Source organism: Macrotis lagotis, chromosome 3 (assembly GCF_037893015.1).
Source record: "Macrotis lagotis isolate mMagLag1 chromosome 3, bilby.v1.9.chrom.fasta, whole genome shotgun sequence".
NCBI lineage: Eukaryota > Metazoa > Chordata > Mammalia > Peramelemorphia > Peramelidae > Macrotis > Macrotis lagotis.
In genome coordinates, this window is record NC_133660.1 from 151073800 (window position 1) to 151094628 (window position 20829).

Consider the following 20829-nt stretch of genomic DNA (forward strand, 5'->3'; position numbering starts at 1 on the left):
TCCAAAGTTTAAATTATGTAAAATATGGTCATTGGTTTCAGCTCAACAGAAATATGCAACACAATTTCAAATAATGTGACAACTTCAGATCATTTACAATTTGAGTGTATTCTTATTTGGCTATACTTAACTTCTTGATACCAAACTTTTTTGCTCTTGGATACCATATAAGAAATACTCTAGTAACTTTGCCAAGGAAACTCCAATAGGATCATGAAGAGTCAGACACAACTGAAATGAATAGATAACTTTGTATATTCTGGTAAGACTATCAATGCTATGACAAACACAGTTTTAATTACTCAATCATAGAGCTTCAAAGTGGGTTTGGATCTCAGAGACCATCTAGTCCAATTTGTGTGTACCTGACCAAACAGCCCTCCTACAGTGTCACTTACTAGTGATTAAATAGACTTTGCTTTAAACATTCCAGTGACAGAGAAGTGCCTCCTGATGCAGGCAACTCTAAACATGATGATTTCTGCATATTTGTAAAAACTCTATTATTGCCAGGTCTAGCCTTAGAACCAAATGGAACAAGTCAACTCTTTCTTTCCAGCAGACTTTCAAATGGTTGAAAAATACTGTCTTTTTCCCCTAAGTTTTCTCTTTTCCAATCTAAATTTCACATACTTCTTTAGTCACCCTTCCTAATGTAAGGTCCTCAGATTCCTTCACATTTGAAGTTGAAATCCTTTAGATCTGTGTCAGTTTATTAGCATCTTTCCTAAAGTATGACACCACAAGCTAAGTAGTCTTCCCTCCAATGTACTCACCAGATCTCTGGCCCAGCTTACTAAATGCATAAGACTATTTGTTTTCCTTGGTTCCTTAGTTTTACTTTTAATTCTTTAATACAAAAAAAAGATACTTGTTATTTCTTTCATTAGCTTGATATCTATTTTCCTCTTTTATTAACCTTACTTGGAACATGAGCCTTATGATTACTATTATTATTTTTGAACCGAAGTTCTTCTATTACTTGTGAGTCTTTATAAGCCATGACGGTGTCTTATTCTTATTTTCTAAAATGGATTTTTTTTACTATTTTACCCTCCTGAGAATTATGTTAAGAATTATTTTATATCACTAATTTCATTTAAATTTTTTTTAACACTTTGCTTTCTTTTTTCTTTTTTAGTTGGTTTCTTTGTTTCTTAACATAGTATATTGAAAATATAACTCAAATTGGATTCAGAATAAATGGTCTGCTTTTATGAAATAGAGTGTAGCAGTTTGCAAATTTTATTAATTTTTATGGATGTTTGCTATTTTCATAATAGAGATTCTAAAATCAATCATTTCCATGTTCACAATGATAACTAAACTCTATTAATATAAGCATTAAAATTTTTTAAATATTTTGGAAAATGAAAAACTATTATTAAATATTTAATTATTTTTAAATGAATATTATTAAAGTGATGCAAAATTAAATTACATGTAAATAAAAAGGTGACATTACTATTTTTTAAGGGTTTTTTTTGCAAGGCAAATGGGGTTAAGTGGCTTGCCCAAGGCCACACAGCTAGGTAATTCTTAAGTGTCTGAGACTGGATTTGAACCCAGGTACTCCTGACTTCAAGGCCAGTGCTTTATCCACTATGCCACCTAGCTGCCTAAAACATTCTTTTTTTTGTTGTTGTTTTTTTTTTTTTTTTTTAGTTTTTGCAAGGCAATGGGGTTCAGTGGCTTGCCCAAGGCCACACAGCTAGGTAATTATTAAGTGTCTAAATCCAGATTTGAACTCAGGTACTCCTGACTCCAGGGCCAGTGCTCTATCCACTGTGCCACCTAGCTGCCCCTGACTTTACTATTTTTATTAGTATTTTTGCAAACTTATACAAATTTATATATCTATATGTATACAAATAGGCATGTAAGGTTATATATGTGTGTGTTTATATCATATATTTGAACTAATATACATAGAAATATAGAAATATTGATCATTTCTTAAAGGACAATAAATACATTTATTATTGCTGTTCAGTCTTGTCTGACTCTTCATGACTCCATTGTAAGTTTTCTTTGCAAAGACACTAGTTTGGATTATCATTTCCTTCTCCAACTCATTTTGTAGATGAAGAAATAGAGGTAAATGGGTTTAAGTGACTAGCCTAGGTCATACATCTATTAAGTGTCTGAGATCAAATTTGAATTCAGAAAGAGCATCTTACTGACAAACCCAGCCCACTGGGACATCTAGCTGCCCTGCATTACATTAATCTACCACAACTTGTATGGCTATTCCTCAGCTCAAAGATAGCAGCTTTATTTCCCAGCTTCTTTTTCTAAAAACAAAAAAAGAACTGTTACAATTATTTTGGTAAATATGAACCCTTTCATAGTGTTATTAAAACAACTAAGACATAAGCATAGTAGTAACATTTCTAAACCAATGTAGCGTTCTTAAATAATTTCAAATTATTTGGAATTCATAATGTTTGAATCAATTTAGAATTTCAACAACAGCATGTTACTGTGCCTGTCTTTTGACAACTCCTCCAACTTTGACATACTTTCATGTTTTGTCAATTTTTGTGTATTTGTTGGTTAGGAGGTGAAATCTAAGAGTTCTTTGAATTTTAAGTGCTCTTATTATGAGTAAGTTGGGCAACTATGTTTGTGAGACCCTTTTGTTCATTTCCTTTGGTCATTTTCTTATTGTGAAAGGTCTAACTTACAAAATTTTTGTTAAATGCCTAAAGTTCTTAGATATCAGAATATTAACAAAGATATTTATATTAAGAAAAAATTTTCCTCCTATTTAACCTTCCTATTCTAGCTACACTAATACTTCCATTCATGTAAATTCTTTTCAATTCCATGTAATCAAAATTAGCTATTTCATATTTTTTATTAATCTTATTTTTTGGTTAAGAATATGTTAAGCATAGATGTGAAAGTTGCATAATCAAGCTCTATTCTCTCTGAAAAACTTTTACTTTCTGTTTTTATTATAGCTAAAATATCAAAATTTATGTTTCTTAGAGCTGAGCACCAATTTGCAATTTTTTCCTTAATTTCATTCAATACCAAAGATGGAAAAAAAACAAACAACTTTGTCACCTGGTTATGAGACTCTTCATGATTTTCACTGGATGGCAGGTATCAAGCCAGAAAGGAATTAAAAGATCTTTAGTCAAACCCACTTATTTTACAGATTGGGGATAAAAATTCAGACATTTTTGCTTTATAAATATATATCGTATATTATCCGAGCTTATGATCTTCTGTCATACATACCATTCAAGAATCCAGGGGTAAAGAATATCACCAATGAAAATGTATGATTGCAAAAAGGAAACAGATCAATCAGACACAGTGAGTGATGACATCAGAGTTATTACTGTATTCCTCTATAAATTTTTCTTCTCTCTTTTTTTTAATTTTAGAAAGGTTTTATTTATTTTGAGTTTTACAATTTTTCCCCCAATCTCACTCCCCCCCCACAGAAGGCAGTTTACTAGTCTATATCATTCCCATAGTATGTATTGATCTAAGTTGAATGTGATAAGAGAGAAATTATATCTTTAAGGAATAAATATATAGTATGAAATAGCAGAATTACATAATAAGACTTTTTTTTTTACTTAAAGGTAATAGACCTTGGTCTTTATTCGAACTCCACAATTCTTTCTCAGGATACAGATGGAAACTTTTCTTCTATTGAAAATTTATACTTTGTGTTCGTTTGTTAACACATTTCATTAATATAATTACATATAAAAATGACAGAAGATATTATGTGAATTTTTCTCAGGCTTAAAAGATCAAATCTCCCAGACAAATGACTTCACAAAAACCATTAATTCATGAATTGATTTCATTAATTCATTTAACCACAATTTATAATGTGTTAGATTTAGAATTAGGAAGATTTGGGTTAAAATACCAACCAGTTAAATAGTCAAATATTTTTAATGATACATATACACACAAACAAATACATACATGCAATACATTATATGCACTATCACAATTTAGGACATCTAATTATGTGTTTTTGCTGTAAATAATAAATAACTTCAAATATATACAAAAAGAAAAAAAGGATTATCTGATAGTTCAGTTCTTTTTGATTGCATTATATGTGTTCCCTTGTAAAATTTATATAACATACATTTATGTCTTATTTTGTTAATTCATCAAAGCATCAAGATGACCAGGGTATCACAAAGGCTATAGCAGGTGTAGCACAAATTCTGGGAGGTCTACCAAGCTAGAAGAGCTTCAAGAGGAGGCCCAGTTACAGGCTACGATCTGTCAACACTCAGCTGGGTGCAAAGTCTTATCACTTATCCAGCTAAAGGCAAAGTCTTATCACCAGAAACCCAGCCAACAACTGGGGGAATTTTCAACCACATTACACAATGAATAACATTTATTAGAACATGAAGAAAGTGTGATTTACTTTTGGAAAAGGAGTACCTATAAACTTAAATCTTATGAATGAAAATATTCAACAAAAAATTTTAATGATTAACAAGTGCAGGTGTTTAGAAATCAATACAAGCAATAAGTGAAATTGTTTGAAAATTATACTTCTAAGTTCTTGTCTAGTGAATTAGAAAATTTAGAAAATTTCTCAGTTAATTCTACAAAATAAAATATGTATTTAAAATGGAAAGGAATATTAGAAATAAATATTAGAAATAAATCTAACTTAAGATTAACTATTTTCAAATTTATTTCAGAAATTTTATATGCATACACACATATGTGTTTGCTTTTAGTGGATTTAAATATGCTTTATGGGCTTTATATGGATTTGCTTTATATAATAAATTTGCTTTATAAGAATATAAATATATTTGTAAATGTGTGTATATGCATATATAAATGTGTGTAGATAGATAGATAGATAGATAGATAGATAGATAGATAGATAGCAGCTAGATGTCAATTGATTTATCACTGGGTTTGGAATGAGGAAGATTCATTTATCTGAGATAAAATGTGGCTTAACACTTACTAGCTGTGTAACTCTGGGCAAGTTAGGTAACTCAGTTTCTCTCATTTCCCCATCTTTAATAATGAACTGGAGAAGGAAATGACAAACCACTCCAGATTCTCCCAAAATGGGGTCATGAAGAATAGGATAGGACTGAAATGATACAACAGCAACAAAGGATGAGCAGCTAAGTGATACAATAGATGTAGTGACCTGCCTACAGGAGAACTTGAGTTCAAATGTGACTTCACCCACTTACTATCTGGAACATCCTGGGCAAGTCATTTAACTCAGTTGCCTCAGTTCCTCATTTGTAAAAATGAATTAACTAGTCTTCCCTTCTGCCATATTTACTTCTGATTAGTATAATCATGATTTATATATCATCTGCAATGATTAAAATGCAACCAAAATAATTTTTTAAGGCTACTAAGGTGGTAACAACATAAGATTTCATCATCTTCCTAGTGTAGCAATAAAGATTTTATTTGTTTTGAGTTTTACAATTTTCCCTCTAATTTCATTTTCCTCCCCCACCCCCACAGAAGGCAATTTGCCAGTCTTTACATTGTTTCCATGGTATTCATTGATCCAAATTGAATGTTGTGAGAGAGAAATTATACCAGATAACTTTTTTGATGGCTTTTACGAGGAAATAGTGTTAAGTGACTTGCCCAAGATCACACAGCTAGGTAATTTTTAAGTGACTGAGGCGGAATTTGAACTCAGGTTTTCCTGACTCTAGGGTTGTTGTTCTATCCTCTGGGCCATCTAGCTGTACAATGGTAAATTAGTATATAGAAATTTAATTGCACACCAGAGAGTAACCTACCATAGTTTCTTCTTCTTTTGAATCTTCAGGTAGAGTATTATATTCCTGAACAGAATCACAAAGGATTTACTGCTATCCCTTGGAGATAGCAGGCTCCTTGGCCTCTTTTCTCTGAGGCCAGTACAAAAATCCCCTAACCAAAAACCTCAATTTGTATGTTCTCAAGATTCCATGCAAAGAAGATCTTTGACTCTCCTACAAACTGTGCCATTGAAGTTTGATCTCTGTACTTGCAAAAGGTCTTTTGTGAACTGATATGTCTAGTGGTGCTTTTGCTTGCATCTATGTCTTAGAGCTTCAAGACAATAAGATTCTCTTCATAGGGAAAGGGAAGCTGTTGAATACATCAGTGCCCCAGACCTTATTAACAAGAGTTTTGTGAAGCAAGAGAATGTTGACAAATTGATGCTAGAGATGGGTGACACTGCGAATAAATATGAATTTGTGTAAATGCCTTTTGGGCATGTCTTAGGATGTTTATAATTCCAGAACTACAAAGAAAAGTTTTGCTAGGAGTGCCTCATTGCTGACCTTTCAGTAAACAACGGCATCATCCTGTCAATTCTTTTTTTTTTTTAGGTTTTTGCAAGGTAAATGAGGTTAAGTAGCTTGCCCAAGGCCACACAGCTAGGTAATTATTAAGTGCCTAAGGTCAGATTTGAACTCATGTACTCCAGACTCCAGGGTCAGTGCTTTATCCACTGTGCCACCTAGCTGCCCCTATCCTTTCACTTCTAGCTATCAGTGTAAGGGATGGCTCTAAGGCTACTAAGGTGGTAACAACATAAGATTTCATGATCTTCCTAGTGTAGCAATAAACTTTAACAATTTCATACATGTTGGATCTGAAGTCGAACATGATCTGAAAAAATATTAAGTAAAAATGTGGACAGGATACTACCAAAGTAAAGAATGATAGTGACTTTGCTTCTAATGTTCTGGAGAATAAAAAAGTTTTGGAGCAGCTAAAAATGCTATTGAACCTGACTATACTGACTTAGACTGATAGATTATAATTGGCATGGATGTTATTACTCTGAAATTCACCTGTTCAAGGACATATTACTTAGACTCCAAATCTCCTGAAAAACCCTAATAGTTGCATAACACTTGATATATTTGAGGACCTACATAAGACATTCATCAAAGATTATCCGTTGTTTTCTGTAGAATATCTTTGATTTGGTATGATTAGGAAGTTTACTCCTACAGGTGGTAGCAAACCTTGGTAATGAAAATAAATAAGGCAGCAGTGACTCTGGTCAAAATGAAGCATATTGGTGGTGTGACTGAATCTCTCCAGGTATTCAAACTAGGTCCATTCACCTGACAGAGTTTTGATTTCTCGTTGTTCTGGGGAGAATAAAGATACTTTTTGGGTCTCTGCATTAGGTACATCAAGATTGACTTACCTTGTTGACCAAGTATAGTCAGAGTCTCAGAATTAAGGAAGAGCAGGGAAACAAGGCTAAATTTGCTGGGAGGGATTTCAGAAATATTCTGTTGAAGTCAGATCCATAGTTAGAAGAATTCCAGAGATAAAAGGCACCAATCCCCTTATTCGAATTCTGCTTCTATACTAAAAATGGGCAGCTCCAGTTATCCTACCATTTGCTTTTGTTGGTAGGGCTCTCTGCAGTTTAATTCTCTTACCTCAGTCTCTCTGTGATTCTCACTACTTTTTTAAACTATCTTGAAGTCTGTTCACTTGAAACAGACATGTTGAAAGAACCTGCTTTGTGTTCCTGAGACTGAACTAAAATGACCAGTTCTTTTGCCCTCCCTATGTTTTATTGTGAGAAGTCACACACTTGTGGTGAAATCACTGATGAACCTATAGACAAGGTCATAAGTGTTTTTGTGTGCAGAATAAAAAAGTATTCAGTAACTGACTGAGAAAACAGTAACAGAGATAGACACATAGAATTCTAGTTTTAAAAAAACCCTTTTTTTGTTTTTTCAAAGGTTGAAGAATTTCTGAGTTGAAAAGGTCCACAAAAGCCCTTTAATTCATTCAGCAAGTACTTAAGATTTATTTGGCCATTTAGAGGTGAACAAGAAAGTCTTCTGTGACAAACCAAATAAGCAATTATCTGGCTTTTGCTGAAGGAAAGCTATTCTCTTTAGAAAAAAATAAAAAGTTCATTTTCCTTTTGTATATCTGTAATTTATGGAATTTTTCCTTAGCTTAAGACTAAATTTACCTCTCAGCAACTGCCAAGTATTAGGGACAAAGCACATCAATGCAATGTGTCGCCCACCTGACAGTCCTTCAGATATCTGATTCTATCACTTCCAGGCTTATCTTCAGTTTTCTCTAAACTAAAGTAAATATCTCTAATTGTCCCAGAGGTGTCAAATTCACTTTTATGCAAGGCGCTAACTACTCAGGGTGACTGCAACCAGATTGAAATGTAATTGGGAAAGGTTTGACAAAAAATACAAATACAATATAAGGTCAACTTATTATTTTTCTTTAGACAATATACTCACTACTTTAAAAAACATTTCTACTTGGGTTTTTGGCTTCTAACTTAACAATAACTATTTTTCCATAATTTCTGGTAACTTGGTTTCTTCGACTAGTTAACCCCTAATCATTTCAAATGAGGCTCAAACCAAAAAAACATCTTTTTCTATAAGCTTACCCTTCTTTCTAGTTTCTCTGCCTTTGCCAATGCACCATCATTCTTCTAATTGCTTGTTTACAACTTCAGAATGATTATTGACTGTTTAATCTTTCTCATCACAAAACACAATATTTAATCACTTGTCAAATCTCTTCTTAAGACAATATGAAATGATGGATAGTGCTAAGAAAACATAGGTTCACATTTCACTTCTGATATTTTGGATGCATGATAACTTTATCTCTATGTCATGAATATAAAGCACGAGTCTCCCCTAAGACACTGCACTGAGTCTTCTTTTCTAGTTACACTAAATCGTGTTTCTCATCATCCCCAATGGGTGTAATTATTATCTCTAAAAAGATATTTCCATAATATAGTTTTGCATATGCATGCATATATGTTTATATATACACCCACATACAAATACATAATACTAAATATGTCTCATAGGCATCTCAAATTCAATATGTCAAAAACAGAAGATCTTATTTTTTCCCCAAACTATCCTTTCTTAATTTTTTCACAATGTGAAAAGTTCCATTATCTTGCCAGTCATACATACTTGCAATCTTTTAAACTGTGTATATCTTCTCTGGTTTTTCCCTGTTAACTTGTTAATTGCTAAAATGGAAGAAACCCAGGTTCAAAAGGGTACTGGAATGCTATATTCTGAAACAGTTTACAAAGATTATGTATGAGAAACTTGCAAGGTGGAAGGGAGAGACGAGTTCTCAGCTAATGAAAGGGGAGTAGGAAAAGAGTGAGGTTTTTACACATATTTGAGATATTTAGGGTTAAGTAGATATTATGGGATAAATACAAATTGGAAAATCAGGCTGGAATTGGGGGTCTAGGGGGAAGATATCTCTAAACACAATAAACCAAAAAGCAGGATATTTGCTACTTTTTTCATAAGTCAGAAAGGAAGATGCTTGCTTTTCTCTCTGATCTGTTTGAGACTACTCTCCACAATTCTAGGCATCTCCAAGCTCAGCTAAAGTTTACTTCACAAAGCGTCACTTGTATATTAAGCAGCTCTGTGCTACAGAAATCCTAATGATTGGGTAGTCAATGTGCTACTCCACTGTCTGCTTCCTCTATGAAAAAGAAATGTTAGCACACTTAATATAGTCTTGTGTCCACAGCCCCATGTCTAGAATTCTCTGACACTTTCCCCCCATCTTTTGCCACCCCTTATTTGCTTCAAGACTCGGGTCAAATTTTAACTCTCTGCAGGAGTCCTTCAATCCCATTCCTACTTTCTGTCAGAGATTGCCTACCATCTACTTTGTATACATCTCATATGATTCTGGTTATTTACATGTCATCTCCCCCAACAGAATATGAGTTTCTTGGATGCAAGGACTGTTTTTCTGCCTTTCTTTTTATTCCCAGACCACAGGCTATGGAATATAGTAAGAACTTGATAAATTCTTTTTGACTGACAATCTCTATGTAACAGACAAGTCTCTAAGATTATAAATTACAGAGATACTGGCAGTTTATATGAATGAGAGGGAGTTTTCTCAAAGGAGTTCTCAGAATCAAGATAATCAAAAGTCCAGTCCCTATCACCTATGAAACTTTCATCCATATATAAATTAGAAGATTAGAAATATTTGACAAAGAAGGGCTTGAATCCTGATGTGTAGACTACAAAGCCAATGCTATTTTTGGTTTGCATTACTGGATGCTATCATTTTCAAAATTGATTAGAATGTTTAAAAGAACTTCCCTTCTCCCAAGAAATCTCACTGAAGAAAGTGTTCTTTTTTTTGAAAGTTAGATAGTTAGATAACTCTGCTTAACCTTCCAGACTTATTGTATAGATCTTTAAAATTTTCAGACAAGAAAAAGCTTAAGCAGAAGATGTGTAGGAGACAGAAAAATGTCATGAACTAAAAACAGAATAACTTGATAGGAAACTCCTGCTAGACTGCTGATTTGAGCAAACTCCAGTCCAAGCAGATTCTTTTGGGCTGCTCTCATTTGGAGGTGGCAGCTTCCAGTTCACTTCTGGTCCCCCAGCTGTGAATGTAAAACACTCTCCAGAGCTGACAGGCAGAGCTATGAGGAATGACACACTCCAGCTTTCATGAAGTGACAAGCTTTGACATGAAGCGAGCATCAGGAAGAGGTGTTGGGAGAATGTTTAAATGTCAAAATTTTAAGTGGCTTATGGGGAGACAAGGATGACCCAAGATCCAGGATCTTTCAGGGCTTTGTCAGTAAGTCAACAAATAGTTATTGAACTGCTACTGTTCATAAGTCACAGGGCTGGGTGTAATTAAATTTAGGGATACAAAGGGAGTCAGGACATGGGCATTGTCCTTGGTGAGTTTATAATCCAGTAGAGAGAAGTGAGAAATATACTCATGTTTAAAGTGTGAAGCAGTGGGACAAGGGCCTTGCATATGACATGGGTGTAAAGTTACAGGAATAAATGGGGAGAATGATTCCTTCCTTCTGGGGGAATTAAAAAAGGCTTCATGAAACAGGTGGCATTTGAGCTGGCCCTGCCACCAGCTTCAAATCATACTGCCCCACCAGTATCCCTTTTGGAAATAAATAGCACTCTACTACTAGAAACAGCTTCCACTTTCTTATCAAAGTGTTGACCTTATTTTTCCATGAATTAGGCTTCCACCCACTTACAGTCTATCAGATACCAAGCTTTGCCATGCCATTGCTCCTTCATGAATTGTTTTACTCCCATTAGAGTGTAAGCTTTTTGAGTTTAGGATTATTTTGCTTCCCTGTAATTATATTTCTATTACTCAGCAGAGTGTTTAGGTCATGGTACATGCTTAATATATGCTTTGTTTTATTTGTATTTCTCTCTCTCTCTCTCTCTCTCTCTCTCTCTCTCTCTCTCTCTCTCTCTCTCTCTTCCCCTCTGTCCATGTTTCTTCTCTCTCATTCTTTTCTGTCTCTCTCTCTCTCTCTCTCTCTCTCTCTCTCTCTCTCTCTCTCTCTCTCTCTCTCATCGTTTCTGTGTCTTTCTCTCCCATCCCTCTCTTTGTAGGATTTCAATATAAATAAGAAACTTGTATTCACATAAACATAACAGAAAAAGCCAGATTAGAGAGGCAGGTTCAATGTTTTGGGGGAGAGTGGTTTTTGTTTACTCCTTTATTAATACTAAAAGAAAAATTTAGTAAACAATTGTAAATCTTTCTTAAGACTGAATAATTAACAGAATAATAAATCAAGCATTTTTTATACTGTTCACTGAGGTGCAAATGGTCAAAACAAATATTTGAGTGGTTTTGGCCAGGTCCACTTCAATCCAGATAGAAGGAATCTTCAACTTTATCTAGTTTATTTCCCTCATTTCATATGAAGAAAAAGAGGCCAAGAGATTAAATGACATATTTAAGGTCACAAAGAAATAAATGTTAGCTTCATGATGGGAACTCAGGTCTTCTGATTTCAAATTCAGAATTCTGTCTGCTTTACCATGCTTCCTTGCTATGAAACCCATTTTCTGTAAAATTAAAATGACATTGTGTTTAAAAGCATGTTGAATTCATTTCAATGGAATTATATTTTCTTTTTTCACCCATACTCTCCAATGATCTCAGAGACTCTCTTTCAAAATAGTTGATGACCTACTTATTTTAACAATTATGTTGACATGAGATTAGCTATTCAAATAAACAGTGATTTAAATTTTGTTGTGGTGTATTTCTCCACATGAAGAATTATGTTTCACAGTGGTTAGAGTGCTAGGACTAAAATCAGGAAGATTTATCTCCCTAAATTCAAATCTGGCCTGAGCTATTTATTAGTTGTATTAACTTGGACAAGTCACTTAATTCTGCCTCAGTAATTAATCTGTAAAATGAATCAGAGAAGGAAATAGCAAATGTTTTCAGGATCTTTGCAAAGAAAATACCAAATGCAGTGATGAAATTAGAATACAAATGAAATGGTTAACAACAAGAATCTCTCCATATGACAGAAACACTGATAATAACAGGTATTTGGCATTAGATGATTTTGACTGAACTCCATGTTTCCTTGCTTTTCATAACTCTCTAGTTTTATGAAATCTTGATTTTGTATATTGATCTTGAAGAAAACTGTTTAGAAATGCCATTAAAATAAAAAAAATATTTTGTTTATCTAAGTTCATTTACAAAAAAATCCCATCATATCATGTTCATTACTAATGATTCAAAAATGGTTAAAAATGTTTGAAGTAGTTTAGGTTAGAGGACAGAATAGTAGTAAGGCAAAAATGTTTGGAAACTGATAGACACATGTGAGATTTGCTTGTGTAGTGTCCACTATTGTAGTTAAGCAATGACTTCTGTGAAGCCAGAGGGTGTGTCTAGAAAGTTGCCAATTGTAGGGAGGGAGAAAATTTCTGATTTAGAACCAAATACCTAGGATTCACCTTGCGATTATCAAAGTTGTTCACAAGGACTAAGGAATAACTATTTATTAGTGACATAGAAGGGTAAGTTTTTAGTGAAATTTTTCAAATAGAACAGTTTTATCAATTGGTTAGTTTTAAATTATTTGAACTAGGTGCATGAATGAACAACATTTTGTTTTCATTCTTAGTTGTTTCACTCTTTGAGAACTTAATATGAGTTCACCATTTCACTTCTCTCTCTTTACTAGAATATCATGGCATTTCAGTCTAAATCCATGTTAGAAATAATTTTGAAATGGTGAAAATAAAATTTTATATTGTACAATTCACATTTATTAAAAAAAAGGTTAAATAATGTCATAGTCTATTAGCATGGATTCAAATTTGCTATAGTCAGACTGTTATTAAGAATAAAATGCAATGATTTGATCATTATAAATATATTAGTTCATACAAACACAATACAATTGCCTTATTCCAAAACAACTTTATTTTCATAGGAAAAAATATTATTCAGTTTTAAGACATGAGTGGTCAAAGGTTTATCCTAATGGGGGTTTTATATTGTTTTTCCTAATTCATCAATTCAAATATTTATCATTCTTGTTCTTCACCTAATAAATATATCTCAGAGGAAATTGGTAAAAGTTGTTGAATGAAACTTGATCCTATTTATTCAATAGAACTAAAAAATTATGATTCAATCTATTTTTAAAGATATTGGTAAAAGTTAGGTAGGTTATATTCTAAATTGTAGTTCATCTGTCCTCTTATTTGTTTTTCATGAAAAAGAGCTTTGACAATAAAGAACAAACAAATAAACAAATGGCATAGTCGGATTCAGGAGAAACTGTTGGAAAAAAAAAAAACAGATTTTATAATGACTAATTGCATTATCTATCTTCCGAGGAGCAAAAGTCAACATTATATTAGTAATAGATGTTTCCCTTGAAACATATCCACTTAGCAATCATCTTGCACACCATAAAGAATATAAATAGATTACAATTATCTGGTTGACTTACTCCTAGTGACAAAAAAGTTTAAAAGAATACAAATCTCATTCATCCATAGGCACTACTTCTACACCTCTGCACAAACAGTTCTGATTTGCAACACTGGTCCTGATTTCAATCTGCTTTACACAGTCTAAAAGTAAGCCAAAATGGGAACTTTGCATGTAGAAGAAATATACAAAATCATATCTAGGAGTCAGAATCTAGTAAACAGTCTATGCTAAATAATGATGAAATGGAGATAAATGCTAAGTGAACTCAATTTAAAAGAAAATGGTCATTAGTGATGTCTTTACCAAAAGTAAAAACTCTGTGAAATACTGACAATGTCACCCTGTTGAAGTCACTAAAGCATTATCATTCTAGTCCAAACTAAGTAATTATTAAGAACATTTAGTAAAAATGTGTTTTCTTCCTCTTTTTCTAAACTTCAGGTGTCTTCAACATCTACACTCCGTGATATTAAAACCAAATTTCACAGAGCATGTAAGTTTTTGTTCTTTTTTATTTTTAGTTGTTTTGAATTCAGATTAGATCTCTTTTAGTTCTAATGCAAAGTTGATTGATAATTTCTGATTTTAAAATTATTGATTCTAATTGTATCCATCCTGGTTTGAAAATTTTAATGGGATGAATATTTGTACATAAGACATAGTTTATTCTTTGATGGGTTACTCTTACTATACTTTATAAATAAATTTTATGAACTTAAATTTAGCTAAAAAGGTTTTATAGGTCTGTATAAAAATGTGTTCCTTGAAATTAAACTATATTTGCCTGGCAAATAGCTAACAATTAAAATTATTGCTGTGTCCTAGGGTCTGGGGCATTCCACGTTCATTCTCAAATTCAGAAGTATCCTTCTGTGGATTAGGCAAGTGCTATGAAAAAGGGAAAGGGGAGTAGAAGAGTTCACAATATGCAGTATTAATCAAAACATGACAGCTGCTTATTTCCTATAGAGAAAAGAAATTCTAAACACAAAAACCCTCAAATGCACAAAGGCAAAACAAAACTTTAGAACAGGATTCATTAAAAATCCATATCTATTGCTATAATTTGGGGAGGTTAATACTTAAACTTTTTCAGAATATGAAGAACTGCTGAGTAGTCTTAATTTCATTTCATTTTTAGCAACGAATTCCATCAGAGTTCATAGTCCTGTAATCTCTTCCTTTGGTTGGCAGTTGTCTTCTCTAAAGAAGGAACTTCCCCCACTCCCTACCAGCTCCATCTCATTGTCCCAGAACCTCTACACCTTTCAAGCACCATGGTCACTTCCATTGCTATAACTTTGATCTTAAGATGGATGATTTGTCACTCAGGAAAAGAACAAAACAAAACAAAAAATGAAGAAAGGGAATGCAAGACTCAGGATCAAAGGGCTTCTTGAGTCCTTTGTTCAATGCTGTTAGTCAGTTACAGTCACCTTACTCTCTTGGGTATCAAAAAAACTCCCTTTCCTTTACTATTCATTCATAAAAAGTTCAGTGAAAGAGAGTTATTTGCCATAGAGCAGAGCAGAAAGAAGAGAGAGTCAAGGGCAAAGTCAATTCTTTTTATTCCACTATATCATCAAAAATTCCTGCTTGGTGGCCAATGAACATATTGTTTCATCATCTCAAAGCATAAGAATCTTTGAACTCTAAGCCAAAAATTACTGAAGGCAGCCAGGAACAATGTACCTAAATTTATGGTTTGTTGGTAGATTCATTTCCAGATTAAAGACAGATATATTTTAAAGTTTACTTAATGATGTTAAAATACACTTAGTTTTTGAGTTTTTCTACTACTTTAAGAATTTTAAGCTTATAAATTATTCAAGCACAATTTTAAAGAGTCAGTTTTGCTTTCTAACATTTATTTTTACTGAATAATACTAATAATTGTAAATATATTCTTGAAAATTATTTATTATTGTTTAAGCAATTTTAAAATGATCTAGATTAAATAAGATTATCTTGTTTTCCACATAACTTATAGTTTTTCATTTATTCATACATTTATTTGTTCAACTAATAATGAGCATGAAAATCTGTGATTTAGAATCTTAATTCAGGTCTGTCTCACAGTAAGCATTTTTAATGTCAAATGTCAAATTTGTCAAAGAATTAGCTTTCTTCCCCTGAAGGAACAAATATTTTAGAAAGGGAGATAAGGAATGAACATATACAAATATATAAAAAATTATAGAAATTTTTCAAGGTAAAATGTAAACAAATATGTGATAGTATTATAGGGACTATATTTTTGGATACTGAAAAATGAAAAGGACAGAGTTTATTGCAATGAAATTATTCATGGGAAATTTCTTTAGGGAAGGTCAGAGAGTTTGGACTTTGAAGGAATTGTGGAAATGTGCAATGATGATAGATGTTAGAGAAAAAAGTTTGGTTTAAGAGCAACAATGCAAGGTAGAATAATTGTAGATTTTAAGGGGAATGAAAAACAGGATAGAGTCAAATCTATCTTAGATTAACTGGGAGAATATTCAAGATATTTCATAAACAGAAAAATCAGGGTACATTAGTTTCATGACTTCAATTTTTGATATGGATTTTAGGTGAAGATAAAAAGATAAAAGGTAAAAATATTAAAATTTTATTTTCTTTAAAGGAAAAGCAAGGAAAAGAATGTGTAGAACAATTCTTCATAGTATTTTAGAAATAGTTTGACTAGAAATCTTAGGCTATCTGTCAGAATTTGAATCCCTTAGAAAAAGAAAAAGGGCTGATTGGGATAGAAACTGAAATGAATGAAATGTGAAGGGTAGATTCTTTTATATTCCCTGTTACCAGTTTAGTATTGAATTAGTGGTGTGCTCAAATTGTAGCATACAAAAAATTTAGGTCTTGTCCTTGCAATAGAAGTACACTTCATTAGAAAATTGGGGAAAGGGTATATGTCAGCCATTTGAGGTAAGAATTGAACCCAGTTCCTGACTCCAAGGCCAGCTATCACAGATTTGTTCTCTTCTTGTCTGGTGTCCAAGTAAGTAGGCAAACACAAAACCCTATTTTTTGTTAAAATATTTTCTGTGGGGTTCAATAAATGAAAGATTATCTGCCATGAAAGCTTTCAGTTCCAAATGCTTATGAAACAAAAAATAGTATAACATTTCCACTTTTTTCTTATCTTTTTGAAAATCGAAGGTTAGAGAGTGAGGGAAAAAAGGATATCATGATATTAAGGGCTAGAATTTAAGAAAGCAATTGTTATCTCACTGGCAATAGACATAAGCAAACAAGTAGAGCATCTATGGGAGAATAACAATTTGAATTTGCTCAGTTATTGTAAAAATGTGCTAAATATACAAGTATATGTGTTTTTTGTTTTTCTATATACATCATGGACACTCAAAGATAAATATATATATGATCAATTCTCTGCATATATACATATAAAAATACATATATGTTAATTTAGAAATACTTTATATGTTCTTTTCATAATATTTCCTCTTCCTCCTAATCTATATGCTTTTTACATGTCTTTTATAATATATAATTTACATATATGTTCTTTAAAATTAATTGAATTTATATTTTATATTTGAGGTAATAACCTCTGAAGGATGTCAACTTAGAATTATATATATATATATATATATACATATATATATATAAATGTGTACGTGAATATAAAATTTATAGCTATAGTTATGTGTATACTTAAAAGAACACAAGAAAATGTGCAATCATAGGAATTAGATTACTCTCTTTCTCCCTACTACTTTAGGACATGTTTACAACTTGAAAAATGTTCTTTTCAATCTTCATAATTTTTCTAATAGTTTCCAATTTTATTGCTGTTCATCTGTGTGTAAACTTGCTTAAAAATATTATTTTTGTCCCTAAATCATCATGGTCAGAATGGCAAAATCTTATTCACTTTTTTAAAATCTGCACTTAGGTTTCTGCAGGAGAAGGAAAGAAAAGGATGAAATTGAACAAAATTATAAAGAATAACAATTCAAATTTAACTTGGTTTTTAAGATGTGCAAGGTACTTTCCTCACAATAGCTTCATTAGGTAGTGATTACAAGTATTACCATCCCCTTTTTAGAGATCATAGCTTCTAAGAGATTATGCAATTTACTCATATTCACAAAGTTTAATAGGAAATTATTGAGATAAAGTTTGAAACTAGCTCTGACATCAGTTTTATCACTTTGACCACTGCAATATATTGAGAGACAGGCATTGATTAAGTAAATTGTATGCTAAGATATTAAAAAAACTCAACATATTGCTGTATAGAAAAAAGTCATCAACATTGCAGTTTAATACCATATATGTTCTAGAAAATAGGTATAGTTGAGTAGAGGATTGGACAGTAATTTTTGGGGGGTTAGATGTTACTATTCAAATGTTCTTTTGTATAATATAATATGGAGCTCAGACTGAGGCAAGTATGGTTTTTTGGTCATAATCTTTATTTTCTGCTATATAGCACTTTGCTTATCCACGAATTTCTTTTTTCTTTTCTCTAGATCTAATTTTTCTTTTGTTTGACAGTTTCTGATATGTTCCTGTTAGACTAACTGCTCAGGATGTGTTAGGTTCCTGCCAGCTAGCTTATCCTTACGCAAGTGAACATTGAAGGGGCAGGAGACAAGGGAGACAAGGATGACAAATTCTCCTTAAAGTTCTCCTAGTTCTCCACGATCTTCAAGTACTCCTAGATCTCCTTTATCTCTAAGATCTCCATTTATTTACCAAAATACAAGTGCTTAAATATCCTCCCCAGTCACTGGTCCACTCCCGCTCCCCTGGCACTCTCCAATCAGCCAGTAAAACAGTTCTCCCAAGCTCCAGGACTCCAGGTGATGAAAGTTTACAGTACTCCCCCACACACAACACTCCCTTACATCTAATAGTCCTGAGGAACCACCCATTCAAAACTCCCTTTCCATTGCATATTTTTGTGTTGCCTGAGACACAGAGAGATTAAGAAGATTTGTATAGGTTGGACACTTGAAAATAAATTTGAATCCAATAGTTCTTACCTCCAAGGCCAGCTCTCTTTGATTATTGCTAGTTGAAGACAACTGGCTCTGAATTCAGAGGAGCTGGGTTCAAATTTTACCTTCTAGTTTTTATGACCTGTGTGACATTGGACAAGTCATTAACTTTTCTAGGTTTCATTTTCCACATATGCAAAGCATTAGGATTCTGATATATCAACTTTAAGGTCCTTTATGGCTAGTTTTAAATCTATGCCCTTGGAAGAAGTCATTTAACCTCTTCTTAACCAAATTTTACAACTATATAATGTAGTGGGGTAAATTATTAAATGGTCTCTGAAACACCTTCAGGTTCCTGTTTCATGATTCATTGAAACTAAGATTATTATGGTGATGCCCACATTTCCTCTGAGTTATGACAAATATTATATACTTGATTATCTTAGAAAGGAAAAAGTCTAGAAAACATAAAAGAATGAATTTCCTTGAAGATAAAACACTTCATATACACATACACACACAAACACATATATATGGGTATCATCTGTTGTCTTGTAATTATTGATCTTCATTTCTAGTTTTCTTCTTTTTATAGTTCATTAAGTCAGTTTACATTTTATTTACTTCTCTTTCAGATCATTTTCTTATCTTTTTCTCCTCTTATATGTGACAAACTCCAACACATTTCTTTCAAATTGGTCACTTTTATGAACCAAATAAAAAATTGATGGGGGGCGAGAGGGATGACAACATAGAGTGCTGAAGAAAAGCACACACACATATACACATACAAACATTATTTACTTTTTTATGATAGTTGCTTGTGGCCAAGAGAAAAGGGAAAAAATGATGCCTCTAAGATCTTGAAATTTCTTATTTAACAGAACTTTAAAAAAAAATTAAGCTGGATAATTGAAAACTCACCAGTCTATTTTTCTTCCCTCATTTAAGGCATCAAAAATTCAGTCTTCTGATTGTATTCTCTCTCTGCTCCCCACACAGACACTTTGTCTTTGCTTGTTTCCATCCATTTCTTTGAACATTCCTGTCATTTGTCTTTCTCCTCTGCCTGGATGCTGTCTGGCTTCCTGGAGAGCCCTGGTGAGGGAATCTTTGTGTAACATTCTGACATTACTAGTACCTCTCCATTTCCATTCCCTCCCTGCTTCCTTTCTCTTTCAAGAGTCTTCATTCAACATTTTCCAAATTGACAGGTAAAGACTGAAAAAAAAAGAATGAAATGAAACCATGTATCACAATTGTTAAATTGTTTGATATTTTCCCTGATTTTCAAGAAGTTTTCAAAACCAATAGATAATACTATTTATTCTAGGCCTACCACATTTTTTTGGTAAGTTTCAAAACTGCCCTAAATTTCATCTAATTCCACATTTATTTGTACACTTTTTTATTTTTAGAGATTTGAGCTGTTGGACTTCTTAAATTTTAATTGCACTTTGATAAAGTCTCATTATGACATCAAGAAATTGTCTGTTCAGTTTGTCTGCTAAGACAAGGATCTCAGGATTCATGGTAACTTATGAGCAATTAATTAAAAATCAAAAGATTTATAGAAGCAATAAAATAACAATTTTACCTTAAGAAACTATTGAATATCTTTATAAACTATTTTGATGGTTGCTTTAAAAGTAGCAAATTGTGGAATTTAGAAGGGTGAAAGAAAATCTTTAGAAATTTAATCCAACACTTAAGTTTACTTGTGAGATAAATAATTTTACTTCTGAGACTATGAAAAGTTCTATTGCTTTTATTGACATCTTTCTCTTATTTCTTAAGAGGATGAAAAACTTGACCATTTGGTGAATTCAGTTAAGGAGAAAGAAAACAAAAATAATTTTAAAATATCTAATAAAACTTTAACTGATCTATTGAATAGAAAAATGGGTTAGATGCGCCCAATAGATAGAAATAAAATAAACTTTAGAATTATATGGTGGAAGACTATTTTTTCCTGCCATTTTTAAAAAAAGGATCATATTAATTTTATGATCCTGAAAGCTTTCATTCAGATAAAACTGTG

The 20829-nt window shown here is 32.4% G+C and overlaps 1 protein-coding gene across 2 annotated transcripts in view; it reads left to right on the forward strand.

Annotated features, from left to right (window-relative positions):
- TECRL (trans-2,3-enoyl-CoA reductase like) overlaps positions 1 to 20829 on the forward strand; it is a 175764-nt gene that overhangs the window by 44069 nt on the left and 110866 nt on the right. For both annotated transcript variants that reach the window (XM_074229344.1, XM_074229343.1), the window contains exon 2: positions 14257 to 14308. In XM_074229344.1, the coding sequence (XP_074085445.1) occupies positions 14257 to 14308 (52 nt within the window). The remainder of the gene's footprint in view (positions 1 to 14256; positions 14309 to 20829) is intronic.